This window comes from Pollicipes pollicipes, unplaced genomic scaffold (assembly GCF_011947565.3).
Source record: "Pollicipes pollicipes isolate AB1234 unplaced genomic scaffold, Ppol_2.1 Scaffold_7240;HRSCAF=8662_pilon_pilon_pilon, whole genome shotgun sequence".
NCBI lineage: Eukaryota > Metazoa > Arthropoda > Thecostraca > Pollicipedomorpha > Pollicipedidae > Pollicipes > Pollicipes pollicipes.
In genome coordinates this window covers 52,252-68,133 of record NW_023597039.1, presented here as the reverse complement: position 1 = coordinate 68,133, position 15,882 = coordinate 52,252, and the positions used below count along the sequence as shown (strand labels likewise).

The window sequence follows — 15,882 nt, the reverse complement described above, 5'->3', positions numbered from 1 at the left end:
CCCGCTTCGGGGGTAACATCAACGTAGCAGTGGCAGCCGACGCACCGACCGCGGCGCTGGGCCCGGGGGCCACCGGGCTATACATCCACCTCGCGGGACCGTGCCGAAATAAAAACGACTCATCCGGCGGCACGGCTTCCGCACCGGCCCCAGACCAGTCCAGCGCATCCCTCCCACGCCTGCGCGCGGATCGCCCGTGACTCAGGCAGGTCAGGTCGTGGTTCTATCGCGTCGAAGGTGGGCTCCCGGCGCAGGCCGTCCAAAATCCGGCCACGACACCTGCACTTCTCCCGTCCCCAGGATCTCTTAGGCCTGCCCAGGTAACCACAGGATGCATACCAGTCACTTACAATTGCGTGTCTGTGTGACCTGACCTGACCTGACCTCAGCTAACCCACGTGCCTGCTCGCGCACGAGCACGCCGCGTGCAACCGCCAGGTCTGAGTCCAAGGCGGACGCGGGACGCTCCGCGCGCTGCAGCCCGCCAAGGGCGACCAATGGCCGCCTCCTGAGGCCACGCCCCCCCCCCCCTCCCCCCCCCCCACACCTGTAGGTACACACACACCACAAGCTCAGCAGCCCGTGCCGCACGCCGCCGTCGGGTCCCTTCAGAGCCGGCGCAGACTTCGTGCGTGTGGCGCGTCCCGGTGACTCGGGCGCCGGGCCGGGCACGACCGCCGGCACCGCCGCCCACCGGCCGTCTACACGTGAATGGCGTTGAGGTCGTCGGCGGCCAGCTGGGCGCTGCACTGCGGACACCGCCGGTCGGCGCTCTGAGGCGGACGGGCCGAAGCGTCAGTGGCGCCAGGTCGACGGCGGGGTGGCGACGCACAGGCGCGCGCGGTCACCTCAACAGACAGGCGTCCGGCCGGCCAGAACGGTCCTGGCAGTAAAACAAAGGCCAAAACCCCGTGCGACGGCTGCTGTACGTCAGAGGCTGGCGTCTCCCTCCAACATTTAGCCTTCGACACCCTGCTAACGTATTGTAGTAAGTCAAGAACGCCATGCAAAACCCTTTGGCGGCTGCGTGCGTGCACCGCACGGGTGCTCTACAGGCATCCGCGGCTGGTGGCGGCCGCGATCCGCTGGCCGGCCGACTCACCAGGGCGGCGTTCCAGCACTGGGTGCAGTGCACGTGCCAGCAGTGTGTGGAGACGAGCGGCTGGCGGTAGGCGAGACCGCACGCGCCGCAGCGACACTGGCTGCTCTCGCGCTCCAGCGCCGACAGCTGCGCGCGCAGCCGCTCCAGCTCGGCCGTCAGTGGCGCCACCGTCTCGCTGAAACTGGTCCCGCCGCGGTCAGCACCGCCGGTCCGCCGTCTGTCCGGACCGGACACTGGGCAGAGCCGTCGGTCCGCCGTCTGTCCGGACCGGACACTGGGCAGAGCCGCCGGTCCGCCGTCTGTCCGGACCGGGCACTGGGCAGAGCCGCCGGTCCGCCGTCTGTCCGGACTGGACACTGGGCAGAGCCGCCGGTCCGCCGTCTGTCCGGACCGGACACTGGGCAGAGCCGCCGGTCCGCCGTCTGTCCGGACCGGACACTGGGCAGAGCCGCCGGCCCGCCGTCTGTCCGGACCGGACACTGGGCAGAGCCGCCGGTCCGCCGTCTGTCCGGACCGGACACTGGGCAGAGCCGCCGGCCCGCCGTCTGTCCGGACCGGACACTGGGCAGAGCCGCCGGTCCGCCGTCTGTCCGGACCGGGCACTGGGCAGAGCCGCCGGTCCGCCGTCTGTCCGGACTGGACACTGGGCAGAGCCGCCAGCGCATAGTAACTGGGCACCGGGGCTACTCAACAAAAATAATGTCAGCCATCAACGAAGTAGTACGCAAAGAATAATAACTGGTGGCGTCATTTATTGGGGCCGAAGCCTGATGACTCCCACGCAGCGTTGCAAAACTAAAGCTAAAAGCTTCGACGCAGACAACAGACAGGCCGCCCGGTCCACAGACACTCCGATACGACCACACTGAGTCAGGTCGACCGACCCTCCAACCAGGTAGTTCAGAGCAAGGCTTCGGCCATGGCAACAATGCCGGACATGAGCCGCAATGGCGGATTCGGACAGCGAACCAGCAGAAGACAATAGCCACCGTGTTCGGGCCCACCTGGAGGCCGAACTCTTCTCGGCGGTGGTGTCCGGTACACCGTCCTCGTACCCCGGGCTGCCCCGGGCCGCGTCAGCACCTGCGGCACACGCACACGCCCCTACACACCTGCCCATGCTCGTTAAAAACGTGGCACCGCTTTCCAGAAGCTTTAGCACAGGCTGGGTTCCCCTAAGCGGTGTTTGGATCGCTGGGCAGAGCGGTAATCAGATCAATACAGTCCTTCCAGGAAAGACAACCTGCGGCAGATCTGAGGCGCGAGTGTTGCTTTGACAGCTACGCGGCCTGGACATGAACAGCCTGGGATCACGAGACATTGTCGGCGTGAATTCTTCAGTTGTGTTGAACTACTGTGTACCGCTTTCGTGCAACCTGTGAACTACGAAAATAAAAGGGAAAGTACGTGTGCAGTTTGCAATGGGTATATCAGGTAGCTTTAACGAGACCGATTTCACGTGACGTGGTCTGCTGACATCCACATCGTCGACTCGGAGTCTTCATAATGGCCAGCGGACCATGGCGTCAGTGCATGGCGATCAAAAGCAGCATGAACACCCAAAACCCCTGCCCCTGCCGACACCCCAGCGTGTCACTGCCGGGCCGGACCGGGCGTTCGGTGCGGCGTCCGCCCGTCCGTAGCCGCGGCTCAGCTGGGCGTCGAGCCTGACCTGTGCGCAGGTCGGTGGCGCCCGAGCCGTCGCTCTGCCGGCGCCAGTCAGCGCCGTTACAGTCGGCGTCGCCCAACACGTCCACCTCCTCGTCCTCGGCGGCCGCCGGCTTACGGGGGCTGGACGCCGTCCCGCTGGTCACCGTGGCCGAGCGCTGCCGGCGGGGGTCAGGTCAGACTACCCGTACGGGGTGGACAGAACAGCCGCCGTGGCCGGATGACGGCGACGGGGGGACGAGGCAGGGCCGAGCAGACAGGGCGCGCGGCACTGTACGTTACGCGTCGTGCACGACGTACTGTATGTAGGCGGGCTCATATCGAGATTGGGCAAAGTGGCGGCCGCACGAATAATCAGTCTTATACCGCGAACGGACATCAGTGCACAGGATCATGGACCATTTTGACCAGCACTTTGCTGACGGGAGGTGAGACACTAGCGACTCATTGTATCACTTCGGGCGTCATTCAAGACAAGACTGACAAATACGGCACAACGACAAATCATCCAATCTATGGAACAGACCCCGTTCCACGCCCCTGTTTGAACGGCCTCGGAGCACACGACCGCCGGTTGCGGTGCGTGTTCCCCGCGCTCTGCCGCTCCCCAGCCGAGCTCGCGGCGCCAGCGGCCGGTGGCGCCGTTACCTTGGCGGGCGGCGCCAGCCGGTCGGCGTCCGGCTCCGGGCCGCAGCCGCCGCACTCGGCCGCCTCCTCGCCGCGCCGCTTGCGCATCTTGCAGCGCAGCCGCAGCTGCCGGTTGCCGCGCACGCGGTGGTACGTCTGGCGAGAGCGCCGCGGCCGCGTTAGACGACCGTGCAGGCGGTGCCGTACACACCGCGGTGGGTGCCAGCGCCATCTATACAGGTTATGTCCCTCGCCAGAATTCGATCCATGCTGGCAACGTTTGCTCCAACTTCCACTGACACAGTTGGGCAACGCGAAGCAAAAACACAGTAATCTACACCCGGTTGTGTTCAAGTACCAATTAGTTATATTCTTACATACCTTTTGTAATAAAGCGCGTCGGGCGACGATGGAAACGTTATTCAGCGTCCCATGACAGCCCGTAAAAGCTAGAGTATTGCCTTTCTCTCTACAGATGGCACTGGGTGTCATCTTCCGGTCGTGTCTTTGTTCAGGGGCGTGGGCCACTCAGACCCGCCCCACTGCCCTGTTGCGACATCACATCAACATTATTCGACTTTGGAAGCTTTGCCTCGATAGCATTATTTGTTTTTTATTGCTTCATTTAATTCCAAATTAATGAGCTTTACTGACCAGTTATTTTGCAATGGTGGCAACTGGCAGGTCAGTATCAGACAGATAACTCGCAGGAGATGACGTGGCGGATAACGAGGCAGACAGTTCGTTAACATTGCAGCGTTTGTCCCGGGCGATAGCCAGCCTGCTAACAGCGCACCATCTGCCTGCGCACTAGTCGATGAAGATAGCACAGGGGCACAAAGCACGGCGAACAACGACAAAACATGAAATAACAATTTAGAGGCTAACAGCTTTGAGAGGTTAAGTGAACAGAGCTCAAATCCCACGCCAAAATTACCCGACATTCTGTGTCTGCCTCTGATTAATTGCACCTGATGTGCCACTCTAAAAGAACTAGAAATATTACACATTTTCCAGGGTTTTTCCGCCAAGACAAATCTAAGGCACCATCTGTCTGCAGCGGACGTCAAATTGCAACCATAGTTAGCATTAATCAAACTGAATCAGCGCCCAAAACTTCCTGGATTTGGCACAGTTCCAGGCGCGATATAAGAGACACCAGCTACAAAGGAAGCTCCGGCCACAGACCACAGACGTTGCTTGGACGTTTGTACCATCTTGAGGCTGCGCTTGCTTCTCAACAACGCAGCTCAGGAACAAGGACTTCAACAGCATAAGATGAGGACAGCAGGCGGCTGGCTCATGCAGCTGACAAAGGAATGTGGTATGCGCTACGACCGGTTCTGAGGAGTAGTGAAGACGAACGAAAGGAGTCTCGCGGCCCAACTGATCTCGCGGTGAAGATGGCACAAAATGCCTTCCATGCACTAAAATGAGCCAAAATAACGCACAAAATGCTTACGACGTAAAACGTCAAGATCTAAAGTAAAAGTACCTTATTGATCTGTAAAAATTTGTTTTAAGATAAAACAAGTATGCTGTTAGGCAGGGAATCACAACCCATGATTGTCACGTTTCCGTCCATCTCTCAAAAGTGTGCATGAGTCATCCAAGCACTAATTGTCTTGTAATAAACTACACTGAAACTTATCGAAACGTAGATTCAAACTACAAAAACGGAGCGCCCGCTAATCTAAGCCTGATAACAAGGTGTTATGTGTAATAAATGGGTGAATGGGAAACCGCAATGACGGTGGCAAGGGGTAAAATACTAACCCAGGACAAAGTTCAAGCCGCAGGGAATGCAGGTACCGGAAGCTCTGTTCCGCAGTCTTCTCTTTTAACCTCGTCTCTGTCTGGTACTCACCGACGCTTGTCGTGCGGTTCGCCACCTCCATCCAGATTGGAACGGGCTCCCACCTTGCCGCCCAAGACGTGAGGCATAGCAAAATTATATCCACCACTTGTAATAACAGAACTTAATGTGTTACGGGGACGCAGACAAGGGTACGCGAGAGCCATACCCTCCCCCCCCCCCCCCCCCCCCTCTGGGCCATCTGGTTTACTCTAGATACTGGACAATTTCGCAGAAATTCGGTTTAAAGCCGTACGAATATTGATAAAATTTGTATCTGCCCCCCCCCCCCCACCGAGGAAAAATTCCGGTTAGGTGCCTGACGTCACACCATAAAATGCTGAGATTGTGAGCATTTCCTTCAATACTTGTCTAAGGCAATTACGCATCAACAGACGGCGCAAATCCATACACGGCATCCTGCTTTTCAATTCTACACGGCTTGATCGACCGAGCCACACGTGACAAACGCTGCAGCTGAGCGTTATTGAGCCCACAGGAAGACACGGCCCGGGTGCTCTCCGACACCGATTCCAGCTGGGCCACGCCGGCGCCCCAGCAGATCCGGTCGTTCCCGAGCGCGCCGGCGCCCCGGCAGAGCCGGTCGTTCCCGAGCGCGCCGGCGCCCCAGCAGATCCGGTCGTTCCCGAGCGCGCCGGCACCCTGGCAGGGCCGGTCGTTCCCGAGCGCGCCGGCGCCTCGGTAGGACCGGTCGTTCCCGAGCACGCCGGCACGCCGGCACCCCGGCAGAGCCGGTCGTTCCCGAGCACGCCGGCACCCCGGCAGGATCGGTCATTCCCGAGCGCGCCGGCCGGTCGGCACAGCACGCCCGAGGCCGATTAACTCGGTCGGCGCCGATCCAAATTACGATCACGGACCCGGACAAAAACGGCTCACATCACCTGGCCCCGACGGCTGTAAATAATGGAGGGACGGGCGGCGCCGGCCGTCCTCCGGCGCTGGCCCGGCACCAGCGGACGTGACCAGGCCCCACCGATGATATCTGACCCGACTGACGTCACGTCATCTCTGACATGACCTCCGGATGAGATCATCTGACCCAACCCACGCCACGTGACCCGCATGTCATCTGACCTGGCTGACGTCGTTTGACCCTGGCCAAATGACGTCAGTCAGGTCTGACCAGCTGACGTCACTTGACCAGTCCTCGGCTCCGGCTGACGTCACTTGACCAGTGCTCGGCTCCGGGTGACGTCACCTGACCAGTGCCCGGCTCCGGGTGGCGTCACCTGACCAGTGCTCGGCTCCGGGTGACGTCACCTGACCAGTGCTCGGCTCCGGGTGGCGGCACTTGACCAGTGCTCGTCTCCGGGTGACGTCACCAGACCGAGGGCTTGAACTTCTTTGTACCCCGACCTTTGGCCCGGCGCACGGCTCAGTAGGCCACTACGGCGTCCGCTCCAGGTGCGAGGAGCGCGCCGTCCCAGCGGCCGGTGACAGCAGTCGTGTTCGTATCGCCGACCTGGCCAGCGTTCCCAGAACGGGCCAGTCCAGACCCGGCGGGCCAGGTACGCACGGGACTAGAGCCGAGTGACTTTCTCCGTCCAGACCCGGCGGGCCAGGTGCGCACGGGACTAGAGTCGAGCGACCTTCCCCGTCCAGACATGCTTTCAGAGATGGTTAAGATATAACGAAGTGCCGACAATTATAGGCGGGGGCATTTGATTGGTTTAGTGTTATTGTGTTTGGAACTCTTTATCCCCTTGTTAGTCTTTAAAAGAGGCCGGCGGCGGCCGGCTGGCGAGCAAGCAGGGACCCATTTACGCCGCGCCGGCCGGGCCGCCGGCCCTAAAACCATAAAACAATAAAATCGATTGAAAGGCTCCAGCCAAATGCACCGGGCCCTCGTAAAATCGCACATTCAACCGCCGAGATTAACACGGGTGACAATCGGGCTTTAATTCAATAAAACCATTACCATTACCCAGCACGTGTTTGCGTGTAATCGAGCGGCACCAGGCCCGTCCACTGACCACAGACAGGGAGATTCGCCGGTCACCAGAGCTGACCACAGACAGGGACATTCGCCGGTCACCAGAGCTGACCACAAACAGGGAGATTCGCCGGTCACCAGAGCTGACCACAGACAGGGACATTCGCCCGTTACCAGAGCTGGCCACAGACAGGGAGATTCGCCGGTCACCAGAGCTGACCACAGACAGGGAGATTCATCGGTCGCCAGAGCTGGCCACAGACAAGGATTCACCGATCACCAGAGCTGACCACAGACAAGGATCCACCAGTCACCAGAGCTGACCACAGACAGGGAGATTCGCCGGTCACCAGAGCTGACCACAGACAGGGAGATTCGCCGGTCACCAGAGCTGACCACGGACAGAGATCCACCGGTCACCAGAGCTGACCACAGACAGGGAGATTCACCGGTCACCAAAGCTGACCACAGACAGAAGGACACACCCTAGCCACAGACAGGAAGACCCATCGGGCAGACCGGCCAATACGGTCAGTTAACATTCCCTGAGCACAGTCAGGAAGATCCATCAGCCAGACCAGCCAATACGACCGGCTGAAATTCAATGATGCACAGACAAAGGACACACACGCGCCAACTAACGACAGCAGTCCGCTAGATCCTACTAACGCCGGCGTTCACTGCAGGGTCATTGAAAAACTAGGAGCGCGAGAACCGGAACCATGTTTCACGATCACAGCCTTTATGCGCATAAAGCATCACTTCGAGTCGCCAAGGATGAAGTCGTCACGCCATTGCCAGTTGATTAATGAACGGAATATAGGCAGCGCGGATACTTGACTTGTCCATTGGTCAGATACTTCCCTTATACGACGTTGGCCAAATTATGGTTTGCCCCCGTGTGATACAATGCGTGCAGTACGACAGTTAACGTTCAATGCAGTGTACGAAATGAACACAGCGCCATGGGCACAATCAGTAACGTTGCGAGGCTCGCCTACAATACACAGCACACTTCAACTGATTACTAGCCACAAAGGCCAGTCAAATCAGCGAGAAAAACGGGGCAAAGTGACTGAAGCGAGCAAATGCAGACGGAGAAGTAACTCAGTCCGCATCGGCCTCAGGGCCCGTCTCAAGCTACCATCCCGTCGTCCGGGGCCCAGGCGCGTGCAGGTGGACCAGCCCCTTCAAGACCCGGACTAGCGCCTACGGAGGTACCCTTTGAGTGTAAGCCTGTCTCTTGCTTTCTTTAAGGTAAAAAGCCCAGCTTGTCCTAAAATATGACGCCACTTGCAGTTCAGGAATCTGCACGAGCTTTCTAGAGGTTTGGGAGTTATACTGGCGGGCGATACCGACACTGGGCGCGAGGCAACATATCCAGACACATAAAATTACAATGCCGACAACTCCATCTAAAAAAAAATCCCAACGTCATTGACTCATCATACAGCGGCAGAGCTGCTACCCTGCCCGCAACGATGCGAAAAATTCATCCTCGGGGACAATGCAGTCGCGGGTACCAAGGCCACAGCGGCGGGTGAAGCCGCAGGGACTTGTGACGTGCGGTGCAAATCGCGCCTCCGGTGTGCATCATGACCTCAGTGGGCGGGGCGAGGGCATCGTCGCCCGTGACTTATGTGTTTGACTCTCGACCACAAGCCTGCGGTGCCAGGCTCGCCACCATCGGTGTTTCGACTTTCCCCTTCGACCGGTGCCAGAGACGGCAAAGCTAATAACCGCATCACTACACACAGGCCATGAAATAAGCCCAGCAATGACCCCAAACCAGAGTTTACGAGAAGCAAGGGAGCGGCCTGGGCAGCTGCTATATCTTCAGACACCCAAAACACGCGGCTGGAGCCGTGAAGGGTTGGCAGGGGGAGAGAATACGCCGCTGACCGTACAGTTCTCAAACGCGCTTGACTCGACCCATTTAGGACGCCATCAGCGGCTCTGCGCGTCGCAATGTCCTAACAACATTCACAGCCTGACCCAAGACCTGACCCAACATTTGGAACGGACGGGAACGAGACACTGTCCCTTTCTTTGACATTTTTTCTCGCACACGAGTTGACACCATTCTGGCAACCTCCGGAAAACAAACTCATAATCATCCCCTAATTTTCCAAAGTTCTTTCAATTATGCACCAATTAAACGGAGGAAATTGTTCGTTAGGGCAGACCCCACGATCCTGGCGTCTTTTTAATTAAAGGGCCGAGCTAGCCACTGTGCCCGGTTTTATGCTTGCCTTATTCCGCGATGTCAAAGGGATTCGCGACGGCGGAGAACGCCAACTCTGTCCGGGTTTTTGCTTAGATTGGATGATGCGATTAAAAGAATGAGTCGCCAAGTTGCCGAGACGATTTCTTTTAAACAGTTTCACTTAAATCGAGGCAGGAAGATTGCCTCGGCGATGCTGGGAGGGCAAGACAACACGCCAGCAAACATGTCAGAGAGCCGGGTCAACAAGGCAGATGAGGACAGGATGCTCATAACGGCGGTGCAGACGCTAGCCCAAGACAACACATAGCAGCAGCTTAGTAGCAATCATAGCTCTTGTGGCCTCGGAATGTCAATTCAGTAGTCGGGAAGATCAGCTCAAATAAAAGTTAATATCGCCACGAGCATTTTGTATGAGGGTTTGAAGGTACAGCAGGAAGTGGAATAATAACCATCACAAAAACACACAATTTCCAAACTAAGAAAGATAGAGCCTCGAGAAAAAAAAACCCAGAGGATTGGTCTCCACGAGATCTCGCGATGTGCAATAAGTTTTTTGACGCTTGATCAATAACTAGCCCCACTTGACCACGTCAAATGTCCTGAAAAGTGAACAATTTCAGCTTTGCATGCCGGCACATACGAAACCACGTCACGTAGTGGCATCAACTATGAACAGGCGTGTTGCTTGCTGAAACCTGATAAAAATGCGCATTTTTTGCATTAGTGAGCACCTGTTTACGTTATAGCACGGTGTGACGACAGTGTGGCAGTGACGTGTGGCAGTGACAGTGTGGCAGTGACGTGTGGCAGTGACGTGTGGCAGTGACAGTGTGGCAGTGGCGTGTGGCAGTGACAGTGACGGACCGCCGCGCCCGATCAGCGGAGTCGCCTGCTGCCGCCCGCCGCCCGCAGGGCGCGCGCAACGAATGTCCAAGGGCCTAACAGAAATTTGAACGCAACTGCACAACGTACAGGACGAGCGCTAGCTCGCGCAACTGAACTGCGTTTCAGAGCTTATCATAGACATAGGAACAGAGGGGACATAGGGGCATAGAAAAAGCGCAACTGAACTGCGTTTCAGAAATTATAACAGACATAGAAACAGCGGGGAGGGGGGGTCAAGAAGGGTCATGGCCGTCCCACTTTCCAATGTGGGAGGCCAACATCGTTAACTGTCCCTACCACCACCTTTTAAGACATGATCTCTTAAGTTTACCTTTGATGTATTCCAAACATGCATAATGATGCATTCATTGAGTCCACCAGCCATTTACCTCAATATGGATTGCATGCAACTGCCTGAATTGTAGAAGAATACTTGCATTAATTGCGTGTAAATCTACGGTAGCATCTGATACTATTCCTACCGCCGGCGAGGGGAGCCTTGTTAAAGGGAACGCCAGCGCACGCTGGTACACAAAGCTCCGATCAATCTGTTTAGCCTTAGATTTGCCTGCCCGCTCAGAGCCCGCAGGACACGTTCATAAAGTTCAAGATCGGTAAACAGACTTTAGGCCCGTTACCGTGTGTGTTTGGGGGGCGGAGGGGGGGGGGCTAAATAAATGCTCGGTGAAATAACTTGTGCCTCAGCCGGTCCGTTAGCTTGCTTCAATTTAATATGTGTTGGGGTGTCCACGAAGACAAGTCTGAAATAGGTGCTGTAGCAAGTGTCCCATCTGCTACACACACCAATGATTAGTTGTCCCGATCTTCAAGAGTCATCAAGCCATCAAGTGATCCCGTGCGGTTTATGGCCTTGCGAGTATACAAAGAGTATACAAAGGCTGCGATAATGGGAAACAGCACTGGGAAGTGATCACATATGCTTCATATATGTGTATCACCCTTGCTTCATATATGTGTATTACATGTGGGACACCTGCAGGAATAGCTGGTTTGGTATCATTAATTACAAAGCAACGACGAGCCTGCACCAACGACCCCTCCCCTCCCACTCCGCACACTTTTTGAAACGTCTCCACGCCTGTGGAGCCATTTACCGCTGCTGCGCTGCTCCATTGCCGATGCGGCCACTGGCGATCGAGGACGTCTTGGCCTGAGATTTTCCCGTTTCAAACAGACCTATAGAGGCCACTCTGTAGCTATCAGCTGCCTGTGCAAGAGCTGCCTTTGATCTCGCTGTTCGCCACCACGTGCTGCTGCGTGTATGTGTCAATGTCACGCGTAACTAGATCTCGTCAGCGGCCTGTTCCTAAGGTGGCCGGGATTATTAGTGACCAGGTCCAGAGACCATCTGTCTCCGAAGTGACAACTCCGCAGGGCGTTGGTGACCTGTGTCCGGTGGTGACCTGTCTCCGTGCGGTGACCCACTCCCGTGTGGTGGACAGTTCGGCCACCTGTCGCGGACAGTGGTGACCTGTGTCCGGTGGTGACCTGTCTCGGTGCGGTGACCCGCTCCCTTGTGGTGGCCAGTTCGGCCACCTGTCGCGGACAGTGGTCACGTGTCCGGGTGGGGCAGCCTGACACCCGTGCTCGTCTGTCCCTGACCTGTCTGGATGGGGCAGCCTGACACCCGTGCTCGTCTGTCCCTGACCTGTCTGGATGGGGCAGCCTGACACCCGTGCTCGTCTGTCCCTGACCTGTCCGGGTGGGGCAGCCTGACACCCGTGCTCGTCTGTCCCTGACTTGTCCGGATGGGGCAGCCTGACACCCGTGCTCGTCTGTCCCTGACCTGTCCGGGTGGGGCAGCCTGACACCCGTGCTCGTCTGTCCCTGACCTGTCCGGGTGGGGCAGCCTGACACCCGTGCTCGTCTGTCCCTGACCTGTCCGGGTGGGGCAGCCTGACACCCGTGCTCGTCTGTCCCTAACCTGCTCCGGCGCTGATCTGACCTAGCGCGGCGCCTGTCCCAGTGGGATGACCTGTCCGGGGAGGCCGACCTGACCTGATCTGATCTGATCGCGGCGGCCGGCGGCGCGGCCCGTGGCCGCGTCGCTGTGGGGTGGCGGCGGTGACCCACCTCCCATCCGAGGCCGTCGCGGTCCCGCCGCTCGCGTCCGAGCCCGGTCAGCTGCAGCAGGCGCTCCACCTCGGCGCGGCAGTGGTCGGCCACCTCGCCCGGCCGCAGCGGCGCGCCGCACACGGGGCAGCTGGACGGGTCGACCGGTGACGCCGCCCGCTCTGTCGGCACACACACACATGGCACGTCAGGGCACCATCGGAGACCGCTCCACCCGGCTCCACTCTGCGCGTCACGCGGCGACGGGTCGGTACACGAGACACCGCCCGCTGTCAAGTACACATGGCGGTGTCACATCCGAGCACAGAGCGGACCGGAGCCGGCACCGGTCCTGCCGCGCACGCGGCGTCAGGTCGGTACCCGAGACACCGCCCGCTCTCCAGTACACACGGCGGTGTCACATCCGAGCACAGAGCGGACCGGAGCCGGCACCGGTCCTGCCGCGCACGCGGCGTCAGGTCGGTACCCGAGACACCGCCCGCTCTCCAGTACACACGGCGGTGTCACATCCGAGCACAGAGCGGACCGGAGCCGGCACCGGTCCTGCCGCGCACGCGGCGCACAGCGCTGGGTCGGTCCAGGATGGAGCAGAGGTGGCGTCCGCCCCGGCCGGTCCACGGCCCGCGACGCCAAATTGGGATGAACAAGATGACTCGGGGTAAGCGCGCTTCAACTGCACGGTTGTACAGGGACCAACGGATGGGCTGTTTTCCTCGCTGGTCCACCACTGTAACAATAAGCCCGACGAGGCTGAACAAATGACCACTCGCCCCCGCCGTCGGCTGCGTTCCCGCGGGCGCGTCGACGGCCGGGCGCGGCGCCACCAAATTATCGCCCGCATCACAGCGCCCATTGAGCGGAGCGCCGCCGCTCGGCCGGCCCATACATCACCCGACCATCGCCGACCGGCTCGGCACCTTCTCAAAAGCGGCGCGCCCGCGCCCCGTTTAATAAGAGGTCGGGTGGTGGGCCGTGCCGTCCCGGAGGCCGTCCGTCAGCGGCCGCCGGCCAGCCAACAGCCGTCATAAGTTGACGTCAGCGGCAGCAATTGGCGGCGGCGGCTTATTGCGCCGGGCGGCTCGTCAGCAGGACATGACATATACCCCGGCCGAGGAGGACGGCCGTCCCGACAGGAGAGCGGAGAGGACATGACAAAACTCGGGCCGAGGAGGACGGCCGTCCCGGCAGGAGAGCGGAGAGGACATGACAAAACCCAGGCCGAGGAGGACGGCCGTCCTGGCAGGAGAGCGGAGAGGGCATGGCAAAACCCAGGCCGAGGAGGACAGCCGTCCCGGCAGGAGAGCAGAGAGGACATGACAAAACCCAGGCCGAGGGGACGGCCCGTCCCGGCAGGAGAGCGGAGACATGCCGCCGCAGACCTGCTGCACTCTCGAATAGGACGAGAGCTCAGTCGGGCGCGCAGAGGTGCCGACGGGCTGGGCACGGCCCAGGTGGGGGCCGGGTTGTCAGCGCGGAGGCTTGGAGCGCATCGAACTTTTAACAACGGATGTACCAAAAGTGGCGAACTTTACATGACGTCTTAAACAATAACGAACAAAACGTGCGGAGTTAAACAAGTCCGTTCCCAGAAACGTACGGCGGTGATCCAAATGGGTCGCAGGAAACATCAGCACTGGCAAAAACCGTTAAGGTAAATCACGTGCGCGCTGGGATCAGCCCCAGTTCCAATCAGACGAGCGCGCGAGTGGCGAGGGGACGCCGTCGCCACCGCAGGCTAGAGAGGCCAGCAGGCAGACGCCACGTCGCCGCCGCCGTCGCCGCCGCCTCGAGCAGATGGCGCCACCTCATATCGGCTTCCGCACAATTTGTCATAGGTGCCAATTGATGATGTGGCGGTAACAAGTGGCGCTGAGCGCGAATTAAGTCGGCAGGCGGCGCGGTAAAAAGGCCGCCAGCAATCACGCGCGCCGCAATCACTGCCCCTCCCCTCTGACACGATCGGGGGGGAGGGGGGGGGGGGCGCCGCATCAGCCGCAGCTCGTGCGCCGAAGACCGAGCGGCGGCACGGAGCGGGCACCGATCAGGGCAGGGCGTCAGCTGCCGGCGGGGCGATCGTCGGCGGTGGGGCACGCGCCGCACGCCGCTCAGAAACAAACATCAGCCAGTGAAAGTCGGCGTTGAAAAGCGCCGTGTAAAATACCCCACATTATACAAATAATTGAAAGAACTGAAAGTTGCACTTCGCGGCATGCACTTGTCAACGTTTCAAATGTGCATATTATGAAGCTCGCAATAATTTCACCCCCACATGAATAGACAGGGTAGGACGGCCCCTGCCGCTTTGAAGCTCGGTCGAACGGCCGCTAAGTGGCCCTGAATCTGTCACCGGGAACATTGTGCGCCGGCGAGCGGGAAAGGCGGCGAGCGGCCAAACGACCGGCAATACACAGGGCTCCAATACAAGTCACCGATGGCTCGAGAGCGAGGAAGGGGAGCACGCCACGCGGGCGAGGGTGGCCGGAGAAAGAACGGCAAGGACGCGCTGATTCAAAGAAACGCCGCTGGAGTGGAAAGGAGAGATCGGCGTGACCGGTGAACAGAGCTCGAGGAAGTTGAAAAATCGAGGAAATGATGCAGCAAAGGTGAGAAAGAGGCAGGGGACACGGAAACGGCGACAGCTAATTGCAGAGGCAAGAGCGAGTGAGTGAGTGAGTGCATGAGTGCGTGAGTGAGAGTGAGTGAGTGAGTGAGTGACTGAGTGAGTGAGTGAGTGAGTGAGTGAGTGAAGTGAGTGAGTGAGTGAGTGAGTGAGTGAGTGAGTGAGTGAGTGGGTGAGTGAATGAGTGAGTGAATGAGTGAGTGAGTGAGTGAGTGAGTGAGTGAGTGAGTGAGTGAGTGAATGAGTGAGTGAATGAGTGAGTGAGTGAGTGAGTGAGTGAGTGAGTGAGTGAGTGAGTGAGTGAGTGAGTGAGTGAGTGAGTGAGTGAGTGAGTGAGCGAGCAAGCGGGCGGGAGACCGTCCCCCGTCCTCGTGAAATTTCACATGAACCCTTCGGTCACTCCCAGAAAGATCGCCTTCGACGGGATGAGCCGCATTTGGGTCTAGTTGGCCGGCGTCGCGCTGGGCGGCGCCGCCGCGTCGGCGCTGCTGGCGAGCTGACGCGGCAGTTGACAGGTCGGCCCGGGCTGGGGCCGGACCATTGTGTCGGAGCGGCTGAATGCGCGGCCGCCTCTGCAGCTGGCGGCCGGCCCCGGCAGGCCGCTCCCGGCAGTCAGGCACGCCGCGACGCCAGGTGAGAGCTCGACCCGCACCGGCTCAATGCCACAATAAATTACCATTCTACTCGATAAACGGCATTAAATGGACCCGGCGCTGAATGGCCGCCGACGCCATTAGCCGAGCGGCTGAATGTCGCGACAAAACGGCCTCTCCAGTCGACACTGCCGGCCGGCGGCGGCTCGGCGGCTTGGCGGCCAGGTGGCTGCCGACGCCGCGGGCTCGGGCTGACG

General features: G+C 59.2%; 1 protein-coding gene across 1 annotated transcript in view; it reads right to left on the bottom strand.

The window, feature by feature from the left end:
• Positions 1–14,453: 14,453 nt before the first annotated feature.
• The window catches only part of LOC119110832 (uncharacterized), a 36,943-nt gene continuing 35,514 nt past the window's right edge, over positions 14,454–15,882 (bottom strand). The window contains exon 4 of the mRNA XM_037234704.1: positions 14,454–14,470. Coding sequence (XP_037090599.1) covers positions 14,454–14,470 — 17 coding nt within the window. The remainder of the gene's footprint in view (positions 14,471–15,882) is intronic.